The sequence below is a fragment of the Cherax quadricarinatus genome, chromosome 50 (genome assembly GCF_038502225.1).
Source record: "Cherax quadricarinatus isolate ZL_2023a chromosome 50, ASM3850222v1, whole genome shotgun sequence".
In the NCBI taxonomy this organism is placed as follows: Eukaryota; Metazoa; Arthropoda; class Malacostraca; order Decapoda; family Parastacidae; genus Cherax; species Cherax quadricarinatus.
In genome coordinates this window covers 25377068-25390837 of record NC_091341.1, presented here as the reverse complement: position 1 = coordinate 25390837, position 13770 = coordinate 25377068, and the positions used below count along the sequence as shown (strand labels likewise).

Here is a 13770-nt window from a genome sequence, read left to right as displayed (position 1 = left end):
GTACCATCGCCTGGGCGTCTAATACCATTACTATTGTGTATGGGTATCTCGCACCATGACCTACCTACCATACATCACCATGCTGATTCACCACGAGGCCTGGTCATGGACCGGGCCGCGGGGGCGTTGGCCCCCGATACCCTCTCCAGGTATACTGGTAATACTTGCAGTCAAAATGAGAGGTAAGCTAAGATGCTGGGAGACCTGGAAACATACCTTCGAGGCACTGAGGCAGAGAACATCATGGAGAAGTCTTGGCCAGAACACCACACTGGCGTGAATCCAGCAGATACTAGCCACATACGGTGTCCCGTTGCTCGGTTGGTAGCGCACTCGCCTCACACATTGAGTGTCCGTGGTTTGATCCCCGCTACGGGTGGAAACACTGAGCGTTTCTTTAAGACACCTGCTCTCCCTGTTCACCTAGCAGTAAGTAGGTACCTGGGTGTTAGCCGACTTTTTGTGGGTCGCATCTTGGGGAACAAGATTAACCTAAATTGCCCGAAATGCTCTGCATAACAAGGGGCTTTCTATACAGTATGTCACTGATGTCAGCTTTAGTCTGCATAAGTTGTATCACTTACATGCAGAGATAAAGATTATTATTATTATTAGTAGTAGTAGTAAGTGCTGAATCTAGCAGATCTAGCCATCTTGCATATGCAGGAAGACGTCTGTATGTGTTCTTCCCTTGTCCTCCTTCACTACCGTAGGATTTCGATGCTGCTGCTGTCCCTCGCAGGAACTTCGATGTTCCTTGTCCTGGAGGTCACGGGGAGTTGACCAGCAATTAGTTCGTCTTGCACGAAGCCTTAAGTTGATTTCCTGAGGCTTAGCGATGCCAAGTTGCACCAATTAGGCTCGTGCAGCCAGGTGTGAGTTGACTTTATTGGCTGTTCCTGGTCTTGTGTGACTGGGAAGTTACCTCAGTTAGCGCTCAACACGAACCCATACAATCTGTTCGTTGACTGGCTCTGGTTGACTGTTCCTAGTGCTGACTAACGGCCGGATCTCACACCAGACCTCCTAAACTGGAATGGAAATATTACAGTAATAAGAACTATGAAAAAGGAGATTAAAAAGTAGAGTTTGTGTGAGTAGACTCTTAGGAACAAACAATAAAATCAACTACACCTTTCGTGCTTTCAGTGTGGTCCAGGATGGATCTTAAAGTTGTCCGGTTTTCCTTTCCTGAGAATGAGCGTAACTAAATGACTTAACATGACCTGCTTCCATGTCAGGGGTCACTGACCCTCACTTGATCCTGAGTGCCAGGAAGCTATCTCACTTGATCCTGAGTGCCAGGAAGCTATCTCACTCAGACTCCTGCATGGTCCAGTATGACTGACTCTTCCTTCTCCTGCTGACAGGAGGGTACATGTGTCTGGGATCTCATTCCTTCTCGCGCACACAGGGTATATACACTGAGAGGTGTGTAGCTTTGTATATATACACTGAGAGGTGTGTAGCTCTGTGTATATACACTGAGAGGTGTGTAGCTCTATGTATATATACTGAGAGGTGTGTAGCTCTGTGTATATACACTGAGAGGTGTGTAGCTCTGTGTATATACACTGAGAGGTGTGTAGCTCTGTGTATATACACTGAGAGGTGTGTAGCTCTGTGTATATACACTGAGAGGTGTGTAGCTCTGTGTATATACACTGAGAGGTGTGTAGCTCTGTGTATATACACTGAGAGGTGTGTAGCTCTGTGTATATACACTGAGAGGTGTATGTGTATATATATATATATATACACTAAGAACTTTATTCCCTTTTATTAAAGATTCAAGTGTAGTTGATGGTGTTTAAGTGATCTGGAGTCTTACTAATTCAGGTATATTTAATGCACTTAACCAAGCAATTAAGTGAGCATTGCTGCTTTCTGAGTGGTTCCCGAGTGTACCACTGAATGAACTGCTTTTTGAGTGGGTCCTAAGTGTACCACTGAATGAACGAGGCTAAATTGGAATGATTTACCACTTTGGACTTTTTTTTTTTTTTTTTTTTGTCAAGGTGGGAGGAAATCAGAAATATGTGGGATGTAAGTTTGTAATAATCTCCGCTAGAGCGTTGAGGAAGTTAACTAACTCAGAAGATACTCTAGAAAGTGTCCAGAGGTACATTAAGAGGTAGACGGATTTAGAGTATCGGGAAGTTAGTTTAATATGTTTATTATGCACCTCATACCCATCCTGTGGGCGGTAGTCAAAAGATTACAAAGGTACATAATGGGTCCAGGGACTGGACCCCAAAGTTATGATAGCTGAACTAGTTACAAAGGTAATGAACTCCTGGTAGATCTGGTCACAATCATGGCATATAGGGAGGGAGGGAACTGGAAAAGAGATAGGCAGGGAGGAAGAGAGAAGGGAAGGAAGGTATATAAACGACTGTGAGTGAAAGAAGGCTGGAGGGAAAGGCAGAGAACGGGGAGAGAGAGAGAGAGAGAGATCGAATGAGAGAGAGTGAAAGAGGAAGAGGGAGGGAGGAAAGGATGATCAGTCAAGTTGTTTACTGTGACAACATTGACCTATTATTCCTGGGCTCTTCAACCCCTTTAATATAAACTTCCCTCCTTTACCCCCTCCCCCTCCTAACATGTCCCCTCTCCTCCCCTCCCCTTACTTCCCCTCCCACATGCCTCGTTATCTCCCCTCCAGCATCCTCACCCCTCCTGATATCCCCCAACACACACGCCTCTTAATGCCTTCCCATGGTTCCTCTCCCACGCCTCCTATTCTCTTCCCTCTCTTCCTCTTCTCCCCTCCTGCTCTTCCCTCTCCCTCTTGTCTCCCCCTCCCTCCACTACATTTACTGCTCCTCCTCTCGCGTGATGGAAGGCGTGATGACAGGAAACAATGGTAGATATATGTTTGTAGTTTGTATGTGGATACCTATAGTGATGTATATACCTGTAGTGATGTATATACCTGTAGTGATGTATATACATGTAGTGATGTATATACCTGTAGTGATGTATATACACTTTCAACACCTGACATACACTCAGTATCCCTCTCAGTTTATACACTGAGTGATTATCTGACCTCATGACACAGGCATGAGAATTCTTCCCCTACATTGATATTTGACTTCCAGCTCTTACATTCTCTTGTTTTTCTCGTCATTTATCGCATAAAAATATTCATATGTACTTAGCAGATATCTTAGAGATAAATATACTGTAGATGCATTTTGCATTCTGTAATACTGTAATTTTATAAGTTTATGAAGGAGAGTCTCAAGGTGTTACTGACTGATTTCTTTTCTGGTGTGTGTGTGTGTGTGTGTGTGTGTGTGTGTGTGTGTGTGTGTGTGTGTGTGTGTGTGTGTGTGTACCAGCAGACAGCCTGGAGTTACTGGCCACAGTGCTGGGGACTGACGTTGCTAGTACTGATGACAGCCACAGCCTCGCCACTGTTACATGACTGGACTGTAGTGTACCGCGCCTCACTGGACACATCCGTCTTCGTGGCCACTATCGCCACTATCATCCATCTCTTCATCTGGATTGTCTTGTGGATGATCCTCACCATCAAGGTAAGATACGAAGAATCTAGCACTCTACCATCTAGCACTCAGCTATCTGGTACCGTAGCATACTGTCTAGCACTTTGGTATCTAGCACTATACCACCTAGTACTGTGATATGTAGTACTCCACTATCTAGTACTGTGATATGTAGTACTCCACTATCTAGTACTCCGCTATCTAGCAGTACACTATCTAGTACTCTGCTATCTAGCACTACACTATCTAGTTGCTATCTAGCACTACACTATCTAGTACTCCGCTATCAAGCACTACACTGTCTAGTATTCTATCTAGCACTTCACCGCCTAGTTTTCTGATATGTAGTACTCTGATATCTAGTGCTCCGCTATCTAGCACTCTGATATAACGTACTCCTCTATTACACCACTAACCTTCATTTCTTGTTATAAGTAATCGTGTTTGTGGTCAACTTTTCTAGATGATGATCAAGTCTCTGTTTGTCTGTCTCTGTCTCTGTCTGTGTCTGTTTCTGTCTGTCTGTCTGTCTGTCTCTCTCTCTCTCTCTCTCTCTCTCTCTCTCTCTCTCTCTCTCTCTCTCTCTCTCTCTCTCTCTCAATTTCCCATTACCCGAGTTCTTTCTGTGGTACCTCCGGGGCCTCTGAGATGGTCTGGGACCCTGATAATGTGTGTGTGCATCATCCAACCTCATCATCCATCATCATCATCCAACCTCATCATCCAGCTTCATCATCCAGCTTCATCATCCAGCCTCATCATATCTTATTAGTCTTCATAGTACCTGTTTTGTGAGGGAGATAGAATGTCAGACCATGATAGTGTTCGTCCTGGGATCCAGGAGTCCAGGGATCCAGGAGTCCAGGGATCCAGGAGTCCAGGGATCCAGGAGTCCAGGGATCCATGGGGGATGCTGGTCTCTCCATGGATAAGACGTCTCTTTTGAGACATCAGAACACCCGGAAAGTCTCGATTTTTGGCCAAGATTAACCAACCAGCCAGTGATGGTCACCACCACAACAACCACAATCACCAGTACCACTATTACTATCACTATTAAAATAGTCATTACTGTCATCATAAGAACGCAAGAAAAGAGTACCACTGCAGTAAACCTACTGGCCCATGCTAGGCAGGTCTAACCCACACCCATCCATACCCATTCATGTACCTGTCAAACCGTTTATTTGACTCACGAAATCGTAATGACACGATTGCAAACAAACCATGAACCGTTTATTGAAGCTAAAATTTCTCGCTTCAGTGACTGTACTTGGGAGTTTGTTCCACTCAATCACAACTTTATTGCCAAGCCAGTGCTTTCCTATAACCTTTCTAAATCTATCTTTTTTTTCAATTTGAGTCCATTTTTGTGGGCTCTCTTGTTAGATATTTCCAGCAGGTTATTTATATCCCTTTTATTTATTTCTGTCTTTTGTTTATATGCTTCAGTTATATCCCCCTTAATTCTTCGCCTTTCCAGAGAGTGCAGATTCAGGGCCCTCAGTCTATCCTCGTAGGAAAGATTTCTGATATATGGGATCAATTGCTTCTCCGTATGTTATTCCAGCACATTTATGTACAGTCTGTAATATGAAGACCAGAATTGAGTCAGGAATTCTCTTAATTTTACTTCGAACACTTGTATAAGGTGTTGTCTTGGCTTTATATTACTGCTAACTACGACTCCTGACTTGTGTTGTTCGCGCACACATTAAGATCTATATTAATTAGTTAATAAGTGCGTGATTATTTTCTTTTTCCGAGATTAGAACCTTACACGTACCTACACTCGCCATAACTATCTCCAGAACCACTATGGTTGACCAGTTACCACTATCACAACCACCGTCTCTGTCTCTCCCTCCTACAATCACCACACTAACAACCATTACAACCCTCATTTAATAGATCTTACTAGTAATTCTCAAAAGCTTTTCTTAACAGGACTTTGTATCAGGTCCCTGACATAAGATCCTTCGATCAGTTGCTGATCAGCTTGGCTGTGGTGCCTATGTTGCAGGGTGTGCGACATAGTCTGAGTGATCAGACCATCAACTTGCAAGATTGGTCTGAGGCTGGTCAGAGTCTGCCATTAGAGAATTAGAGAACTAGAGGTTAAATCTCGGTCAAATGTACCGTGGTGCGAGGGTGTACAGTGTGAGGGTGTAGTGTGTACAGGGTGAGGGTGTAGTGTGTACAGGGTGAGGGTGCAGTGTGTACAGGGTGAGGGTGTAGTGTGTACAGGGTGAGGGTGTAGTGTGTACAGGGTGAGGGTGTAGTGTGTACAGGGTGAGGGTGTAGTGTGTACAGGGTGAGGGTGTAGTGTGTACAGGGTGAGGGTGTAGTGTGTACAGGGTGAGGGTGTAGTGTGTACAGGGTGAGGGTGCAGTGTGTACAGGGTGAGGGTGTAGTGTGTACAGGGTGAGGGTGTAGTGTGTACAGTGTGAGGGTGTAGTGTGTACAGTGTGAGGGTGTAGTGTGTACAGTGTGAGGGTGTAGTGTGTACAGTGTGAGGGTGTAGTGTGTACAGTGTGAGGGTGCAGTGTGTACAGTGTGAGGGTGTAGTGTGTACAGTGTGAGGGTGTAGTGTGTACAGTGTGAGGGTGTAGTGTGTACAGTGTGAGGGTGTAGTGTGTACAGTGTGAGGGTGTAGTGTGTACAGGGTGAGGGTGTAGTGTGTACAGGGTGAGGGTGTAGTGTGTACAGGGTGAGGGTGTAGTGTGTACAGGGTGAGGGTGCAGTGTGTACAGTGTGAGGGTGCAGTGTGTACAGTGTGAGGGTGCAGTGTGTACAGTGTGGGAGTGTAGTGTGTACAGGGTGAGGGTGCAGTGTGTACAGTGTGAGGGTGCAGTGTGTACAGTGTGAGGGTGCAGTGTGTACAGGGTGAGGGTGCAGTGTGTACAGTGTGGGAGTGTAGTGTGTACAGGGTGAGGGTGTAGTGTGTACAGTGTGGGAGTGTAGTGTGTACAGGGTGAGGGTGCAGTGTGTACAGTGTGGAAGTGTAGTGTGTACAGGGTGAGGGTGTAGTGTGTACAGTGTGGGAGTGTAGTGTGTACAGTGTGAGGGTGTAGTGTGTACAGTGTGAGGGTGTAGTGTGTACAGGGTGAGGGTGTAGTGTGTACAGTGTGGGAGTGTAGTGTGTACAGTGTGAGGGTGTAGTGTGTACAGGGTGAGGGTGTAGTGTGTACAGTGTGGGAGTGTAGTGTGTACAGTGTGAGGGTGTAGTGTGTACAGGGTGAGGGTGTAGTGTGTACAGTGTGGGAGTGTAGTGTGTACAGTGTGAGGGTGTAGTGTGTACAGGGTGAGGGTGTAGTGTGTACAGTGTGAGGGTGTAGTGTGTACAGGGTGAGGGTGTAGTGTGTACAGTGTGAGGGTGTAGTGTGTACAGGGTGAGGGTGTAGTGTGTACAGTATGGGGTGTACTGTTGACCACTGTTGACGATGATGGTGATGATGGTGCTGGAATTAATAGTGGTGGTGGTGGTGGTGCTGGTTGTGGGTGGGCGATTAATGGTGGTAATAGAAGCATGGTTAATGACAATGGTAGTGTGTTTCATGGCAGTGATTGAACCCAGCCATTACCACCAGCTTTGCATCCGTCATGTGAGCGAGTACTCTCTCTGTCTCTGTCTCTGTCTCTGTCTCTGTCTCTGTCTCTGTCTCTGTCTCTGTCTCTGTCTCTGTCTCTGTCTCTGTCTCTCTCTCTCTCTGTCTCTGTCTCTGTCTCTCTTTCTCTCTCTCTCTTTCTCTCTCTTTCTCTCTTTCTCTCTTTCTCTCTCTCTCTCTCTCTCTCTCTCTCTCTCTCTCTCTCTCTCTCTCTCTCTCTCTCTCTCTCTCTCATCTTTACCATCACCTCGTCCTTGTTCTTTAACCTCTGTCTACACTCAAATTGATTCAAGGTGGACAAAATTTGATTTACAAAGTATAGAGGGAAGTACTGGCTTAGCAATAAAGTTGTAGACGAGTGGAATAAACCTCGTAGGCAGTGTTACTGAAGTGGGAAGCTTGGGGTGAATTTCATCACTAGGCTGGACGGGTACACAAGTAGATGGAAGGGAGTTAGACCTGCCTAGCATGGGCCAGTAGACCTACTGCAATGTCTTGTGTTTTTGTGTTTTTTTTCTGTCTCCTTAAACATTTTATCTATTTCCACTTCTTTCCTTATTCCTCGCTCATTCCTCTCACTATCTATTTCCCAAGTTTCTTCCCTCCATTTCACTCATTCCTATTATTATTATTGTTATTATTGCTCTGGTTCTCTCTAAATCCTGTCTGGTGTCAGCATTATTTTTGGGGTTGCATTCTTTGTCTGGTTGTGGCACTCAAACATTGAACACATGCACCAGACACTAGCATTTTAGGAGTTCTCCTTGTACCGTGTCAGTCACGGTCTCTCCCGCCCAGGGACTTGACACCCGATTTCTGCCTTAATTTTACCATCTGCTTTCAACAATTTCTTCAAAAGAGAATGTCTCTCTCTCTCTGTCTGTCGTGCTCTCTCTTTCTCTCTCTCTCACTTTTATCAGACACTTCCATTTGCTTTATTGGTCTCCTCGCTTTATTAACCTCCCAAAACTTTCTCTTTTCCTGCTCTCAGCAAGAAAAAAATATAGTGGTTCAGTCATTTTTCATTTGCTCTTCCTGCCATCTTGTTATTGCTGTTTTAATTCATTCTCTCTCTCTCTCTCTCTCTCTCTCTCTCTCTCTCTCTCTCTCTCTCTCTCTCTCTCTCTCTCTCTCCCTCCCTCCCTCCCTCCCTCCCCATTGTCACCTTACATTAATTTAACATAGACATAAACATTTACATGTCAACTTGTTTTTGTTTGCCATCCTGTTCACCTCATCAGTCCACCAGTCATTTCCCTTGCATCCTGCAACCTCTCTTCTGTAACCACAGCTCTACGCAACACTTCAAAGCTGTCTTTATTAAACGCCTCTTTTCAGCCTCTTCATGACCCTCCCACCAGCTGAGCAATTATCAACAGTTACATTAAGGATTCATAATGCATAAACTACTTGTAATAACTTGGTTATTGTTTATCTGGACAGTCTCGGTGGCACTTCAAGCTGAGGGTTCAGATTTCCAAGACAATAGTGACCAGCACTCATTCCATCAGACTGGTCAACGAGGTGCAACTTTCCAGACAGGTGAGTCTCTCTCTCTCTCTCTCTCTCTCTCTCTCTCTCTCTCTCTCTCTCTCTCCCTCTCTCTCTCTCTCTCTCTCTCCCTCTCTCTCTCCCTCTCTCTCTCCCTCTCTCCCTCTCTCTCTCTCTCTCTCTCTCTCCCTCTCTCTCTCCCTCTCTCTCTCCTTCTCTCTCCCCCTCTCCTCTCTCCTCTCTCTCTCTCCCTCTCTCTCTCTCCCTCCTCTCCCCCTCTCTCTCTCTCCCTCTTTTCCTCTCTCTCCCCTCTCTCTCTCTCTCTCTCCCTCTCTCTCTCCTCTCTCTCTCTCCCCTCTCTCTCTCCCTCTCTCTCTCCTCTCTCTCTCCCTCTCTCTCCTCTCTCTCTCCCCTCTCTCTCTCCTCTCTCTCTCCCTCTCTCTCTCTCTCTCTCTCTCCCTCTCTCTCTCCCTCTCTCTCTCCCTCTCTCTCTCCCTCTCTCCCTCCCTCTCTCCCTCCCTCCCTCTCTCCCTCTCTTTGATATTTGCACAATATGGCGTCTTTACTAGACTGAGGCACGTTTCTTTCTGTCCTATATTTCCATCTATCTTTCCATTCCTACCTCCCTCTCACCATCTGCCTATCATGCTGCTGACTGGCATTAACAGCCTTCTCCTCGTCCTCCTGCTCCCTGGTGTGGTCAGATCGAGGACACAGAAGGGCCAGTGATGGTGATCGGGGCTGGGAAGACCTACCTTCTGCAGGAGGGTAGTCCTAAGAGGTCACTGATGAAGCTGGTCATGCACACCGTCACACAGAAAAAGGTAAACAAACTCTTCTCTCGTTCTTACACACACACACACACACACACACACACACACACACACACACACACACACACACACACACACACACACACACACACTGTCTCTAGTATTAGTGAATAATGAAGAATATAAATTTCTCGTCGTGGAATGAGAAAACTCACATGAAGATAGAAACACTGTATAAGAGATTGTGTATTATGATAGTTCATCTGAGATCTTTTTCAGCAGTAGTGCCACTGAAGTGCCACTGAAGTGCCACTGAAGTGCCACTGAAATATTTTTTGAAATGTTACTGACTGCGATAAATAAGACATGTGTAATAGTTAGGTATCCTTATTCCGAAACATTTCGCCTACACAGCAGGTTTCTTTAGTCGAGTAAAGAATCAGGAGAAGCAGTAGGGATGTGAATGTGATGTAATCAGTCCATCAGCCTTGACGACGTAGTTATGAGGTGGTCAGTCCCTCGAGTGAGGGACCTAAATACTGCACATGCGTCTTACTTATCAATTTCACTAAATGTAATTTTATTTTCCATGGTATTATTTTTTTTCCTTCGAGCTTGCATAAATCATTCTTCACGAGGATTTTCGCCAAAGTTGGAGCTGACGTGTTGCTGACACCTGTGTTGCTGACACCTGTGTTGCTGACACCTGTGTTGCTGACACCTGTGTTGCTGACACCTGTGTTGCTGACACCTGTGTTGCTGACACCTGTGTTGCTGACACCTGTGTTGCTGACACCTGTGTTGCCGACACCTGTGTTGCCGACACCTGTGTTGCCGACACCTGTGTTGCCGACACCTGTGTTGCTGACACCTGTGTTGCTGACACCTGTGTTGCCGACACCTGTGTTGCTGACACCTGTGTTGCTGACACCTGTGTTGCTGACACCTGTGTTGCTGACACCTGTGTTGCTGACACCTGTGTTGTGACACCTGTGTTGCTGACACCTGTGTTGCGACACCTGTGTTGACCTGTCACCCTGTGTTGCCGACACCTGTGTTGCCGACACCTGTGTTGCCGACACCTGTGTTGCTGACACCTGTGTTGCCGACACCTGTGTTGCCGACACCTGTGTTGCTGACACCTGTGTTTCTTATACGTCTTCTTCACCATGCTCCCTCATTTATCACACCTGTCCTCAGTGTTTTGTACTTGTGTTGACACACTTGGTGCATCTGCCGCTGTAAACAGTTATCTCAGCTTGTTGACACAGCTAAATACAAGTAAACAAAACATAAACTACTGCAAACAAATCTATAAGATAACACAACCATATAAGATAACAGAACCATATAAGATAACACAACCATATAAGATAACAGAACCATATAAGATAACACAACCATATAAGATAACAGAACCATATAAGATAACAGAACCATATAAGATAACACAACCATATAAGATAACACAACCATATAAGATAACACAACCATATAAGATAACAGAACCATATAAGATAACACAACCATATAAGATAACAGAACCATATAAGATAACACAACCATATAAGATAACACAACCATATAAGATAACACAACCATATAAGATAACACAACCATATAAGATAACAGAACCATATAAGATAACAGAACCATATAAGATAACAGAACCATATAAAATAACAGAACCATATAAGATAACAGAACCATATAAGATAACAGAACCATATAAGATAACAGATCCATATAAGATAACAGAACCATATAAGATAACAGAACCATATAAGATAACAGAACCATATAAGATAACAGAACCATATAAGATAACAGAACCATATAAGATAACAGAACCATATAAGATAACAGAACCATATAAGATAACAGTTTCATATAAGATAACAGTGTTGAGAAGGACTTTGTGAGGAATATTCTGTGACTGTAGTGTTTGTTTTGTTATTGTAGTTTGTTATTGTTTGTTTCTTGTTTGTTATTGTAGTGTTTGTTGTTTGTTATTGTAGTGTTTATTGTTTGTTTCTTGTTTGTTATTGTAGTGTTTGTTGTTTGTTATTGTAGTGTTTCTTTGTTATTGCAGTGTTTGTTGTTATTGTAGTGTTTCTTGTTTGTTATTGTTTGTTTCTTGTTTGTTATTGTAGTGTTTGTTTATTGTAGTGTTTCTTGTTTGTTATTGTAGTGTTTGTTATTGTAGTGTTTGTTATTGTAGTGTTTGTTATTGTAGTGTTTGTTATTGTAGTGTTTGTTATTGTAGTGTTTGTTATTGTAGTGTTTGTTATTGTAGTGTTTGTTATTGTAGTGTTTGTTATTGTAGTGTTTGTTATTGTAGTGTTTGTTATTGTAGTGTTTGTTATTGTAGTGTTTGTTATTGTAGTGTTTGTTATTGTAGTGTTTGTTATTGTAGTGTTTGTTATTGTAGTGTTTGTTATTGTAGTGTTTGTTATTGTAGTGTTTGTTATTGTAGTGTTTGTTGTTTGTTATTGTAGTGTTTGTTATTGTAGTGTTTGTTATTGTAGTGTTTGTTATTGTAGTGTTTGTTATTGTAGTGTTTGTTATTGTAGTGTTTGTTATTGTAGTCTTGTTTGTTATTGTTTGTTATTGTAGTCTTGTTTGTTATTGTTTCTTGTTTGTTATTGTAGTCTTGTTTGTTATTGTTTCTTGTTTGTTATTGTAGTCTTTCTTCTTTATTATGTAGCTTTAAATATTTTATGTAATGTATCTCACTGTGTCTATAATTTACCTATGATAATGTACTCTGTCCACGTACTCATGTGCCCTTGTCCATCTGTGTACTCGTGTGTTTTCATCCATGTACTTGTGTGTCCTCACTCATGTACTTGTGTGTCCTCACTCATGTACTTGTGTGTCCTCACTCATGTACTTGTGTGTCCTCACTCATGTACTTGTGTGTCCTCACTCATGTACTTGTGTGTCCTCACTCATGTACTTGTGTGTCCTCACTCATGTACTTGTGTGTCCTCACTCATGTACTTGTGTGTCCTCACTCATGTACTTGTGTGTCCTCACTCATGTACTTGTGTGTCCTCACTCATGTACTTGTGTGTCCTCACTCATGTACTTGTGTGTCCTCACTCATGTACTTGTGTGTCCTCACTCATGTACTTGTGTGTCCTCACTCATGTACTTGTGTGTCCTCACTCATGTACTTGTGTGTCTTCACTCATGTACTTGTGTGTCCTCACTCATGTACTTGTGTGTCCTCACCCATCCACTCATTGAAACTAACGATATCTGTCATTATCTTTCTCTTCCCGCCCTCGTCACCCCACAACCGCCCACGTACGCCCCCGCCCACGTACCTACCTTCCTGGCCCCCGACCACGTACCCACCTTCCTGCCCCACCAGGCCCGCGGGGAGGAGGAGGAGATCTACTGGCTGCGTCCTAAGCCACCCCCTGGAGGAGGAGGATCCTGGAGCAAGCGAAAACATTCTCCTGGAGTGAAGCATAAAGTTACCTTCAACGATACTCCTTCTACCTCCAGGTACTGTCAGGGTACACTTAAGGAACACGAACCAGGGAACATGCAACCAGGGAACACGCAACCAGGGAACACGCAACCAGGAAACAGGGACCAGGGAACACTCATCAGGGACCAGGGTACACGCAACCAGGGAACAAGCAAACAGGGAACAGGGGACAGAGACCACTCAACGGAGACCAGGGAACACTCAACAGAAACCAGGGAACAATCAACAGGGACCAGGGAACACGCAGCCAAGGAACAGGGACCAGGGAACATGAAACCAGGGAACGGGAACCAAATGAACACTCAACAGGGACCAGGGAACATTCAACCAGGAAACACGCAACCAAGGAACATGGAACAGGGAACATTCAACAGGGAACACGCAATCAGGGAACAGGAACCAGGGAACTTGCAACCAGGGAACAGAGAACACACAACAAGGTAACAGGCAACCAGGGAACGGGGACCAGGGAACAATCAGCAGGAAACACGCAACCAGGAACCAGGGAACATCCAACCATGGAACACTCAGCCAGGGACCAGGGAACACTCGACAGGGAACAGGGATCAGGGAAAGCGCAGCAATGGAACATCGACCATGGAACATTCAACAGGGAACAGGGACCAGGAACCTGGGACCAGGGAACATGCAACCGCGGAACAAGAACCAGGGACAAGGGAACACGGACCAGAAACGCGCTACAGAAAAAAGACACCAGGGAAAAGGGACCAGGGGGACACTGCATGTGTACAGGGAGAGGAGGGAAGAAGAAAGGAAGGGATAGCAGATAATGGATAAGAGAGAGGAAGTAGCAGAGATAGGGATCGTGTGTGTGTGTGTGTGTGTGTGTGTGTGTGTGTGTACTCACCTAGTTGTACTCA

The 13770-nt window shown here is 44.6% G+C and overlaps 1 protein-coding gene across 4 annotated transcripts in view; it reads left to right on the top strand.

The window, feature by feature from the left end:
• LOC128695272 (protein tincar-like) overlaps positions 1 to 13770 on the top strand; it is a 382958-nt gene that overhangs the window by 307035 nt on the left and 62153 nt on the right. For 3 of the 4 annotated variants that reach the window (XR_011393371.1, XR_011393369.1, XM_070095591.1), the window contains exons 8-11: positions 3348 to 3545; positions 8567 to 8665; positions 9319 to 9438; positions 12767 to 12903. Coding sequence is in view for 1 of the 4 variants with exons in the window: in XM_070095591.1 (XP_069951692.1) it covers positions 3348 to 3545; positions 8567 to 8665; positions 9319 to 9438; positions 12767 to 12903 (554 nt within the window). In the remaining 3 variants the exon portion in view is untranslated. The remainder of the gene's footprint in view (positions 1 to 3347; positions 3546 to 8566; positions 8666 to 9318; positions 9439 to 12766; positions 12904 to 13770) is intronic. The other variant, XR_011393370.1, reaches the window with a different exon arrangement.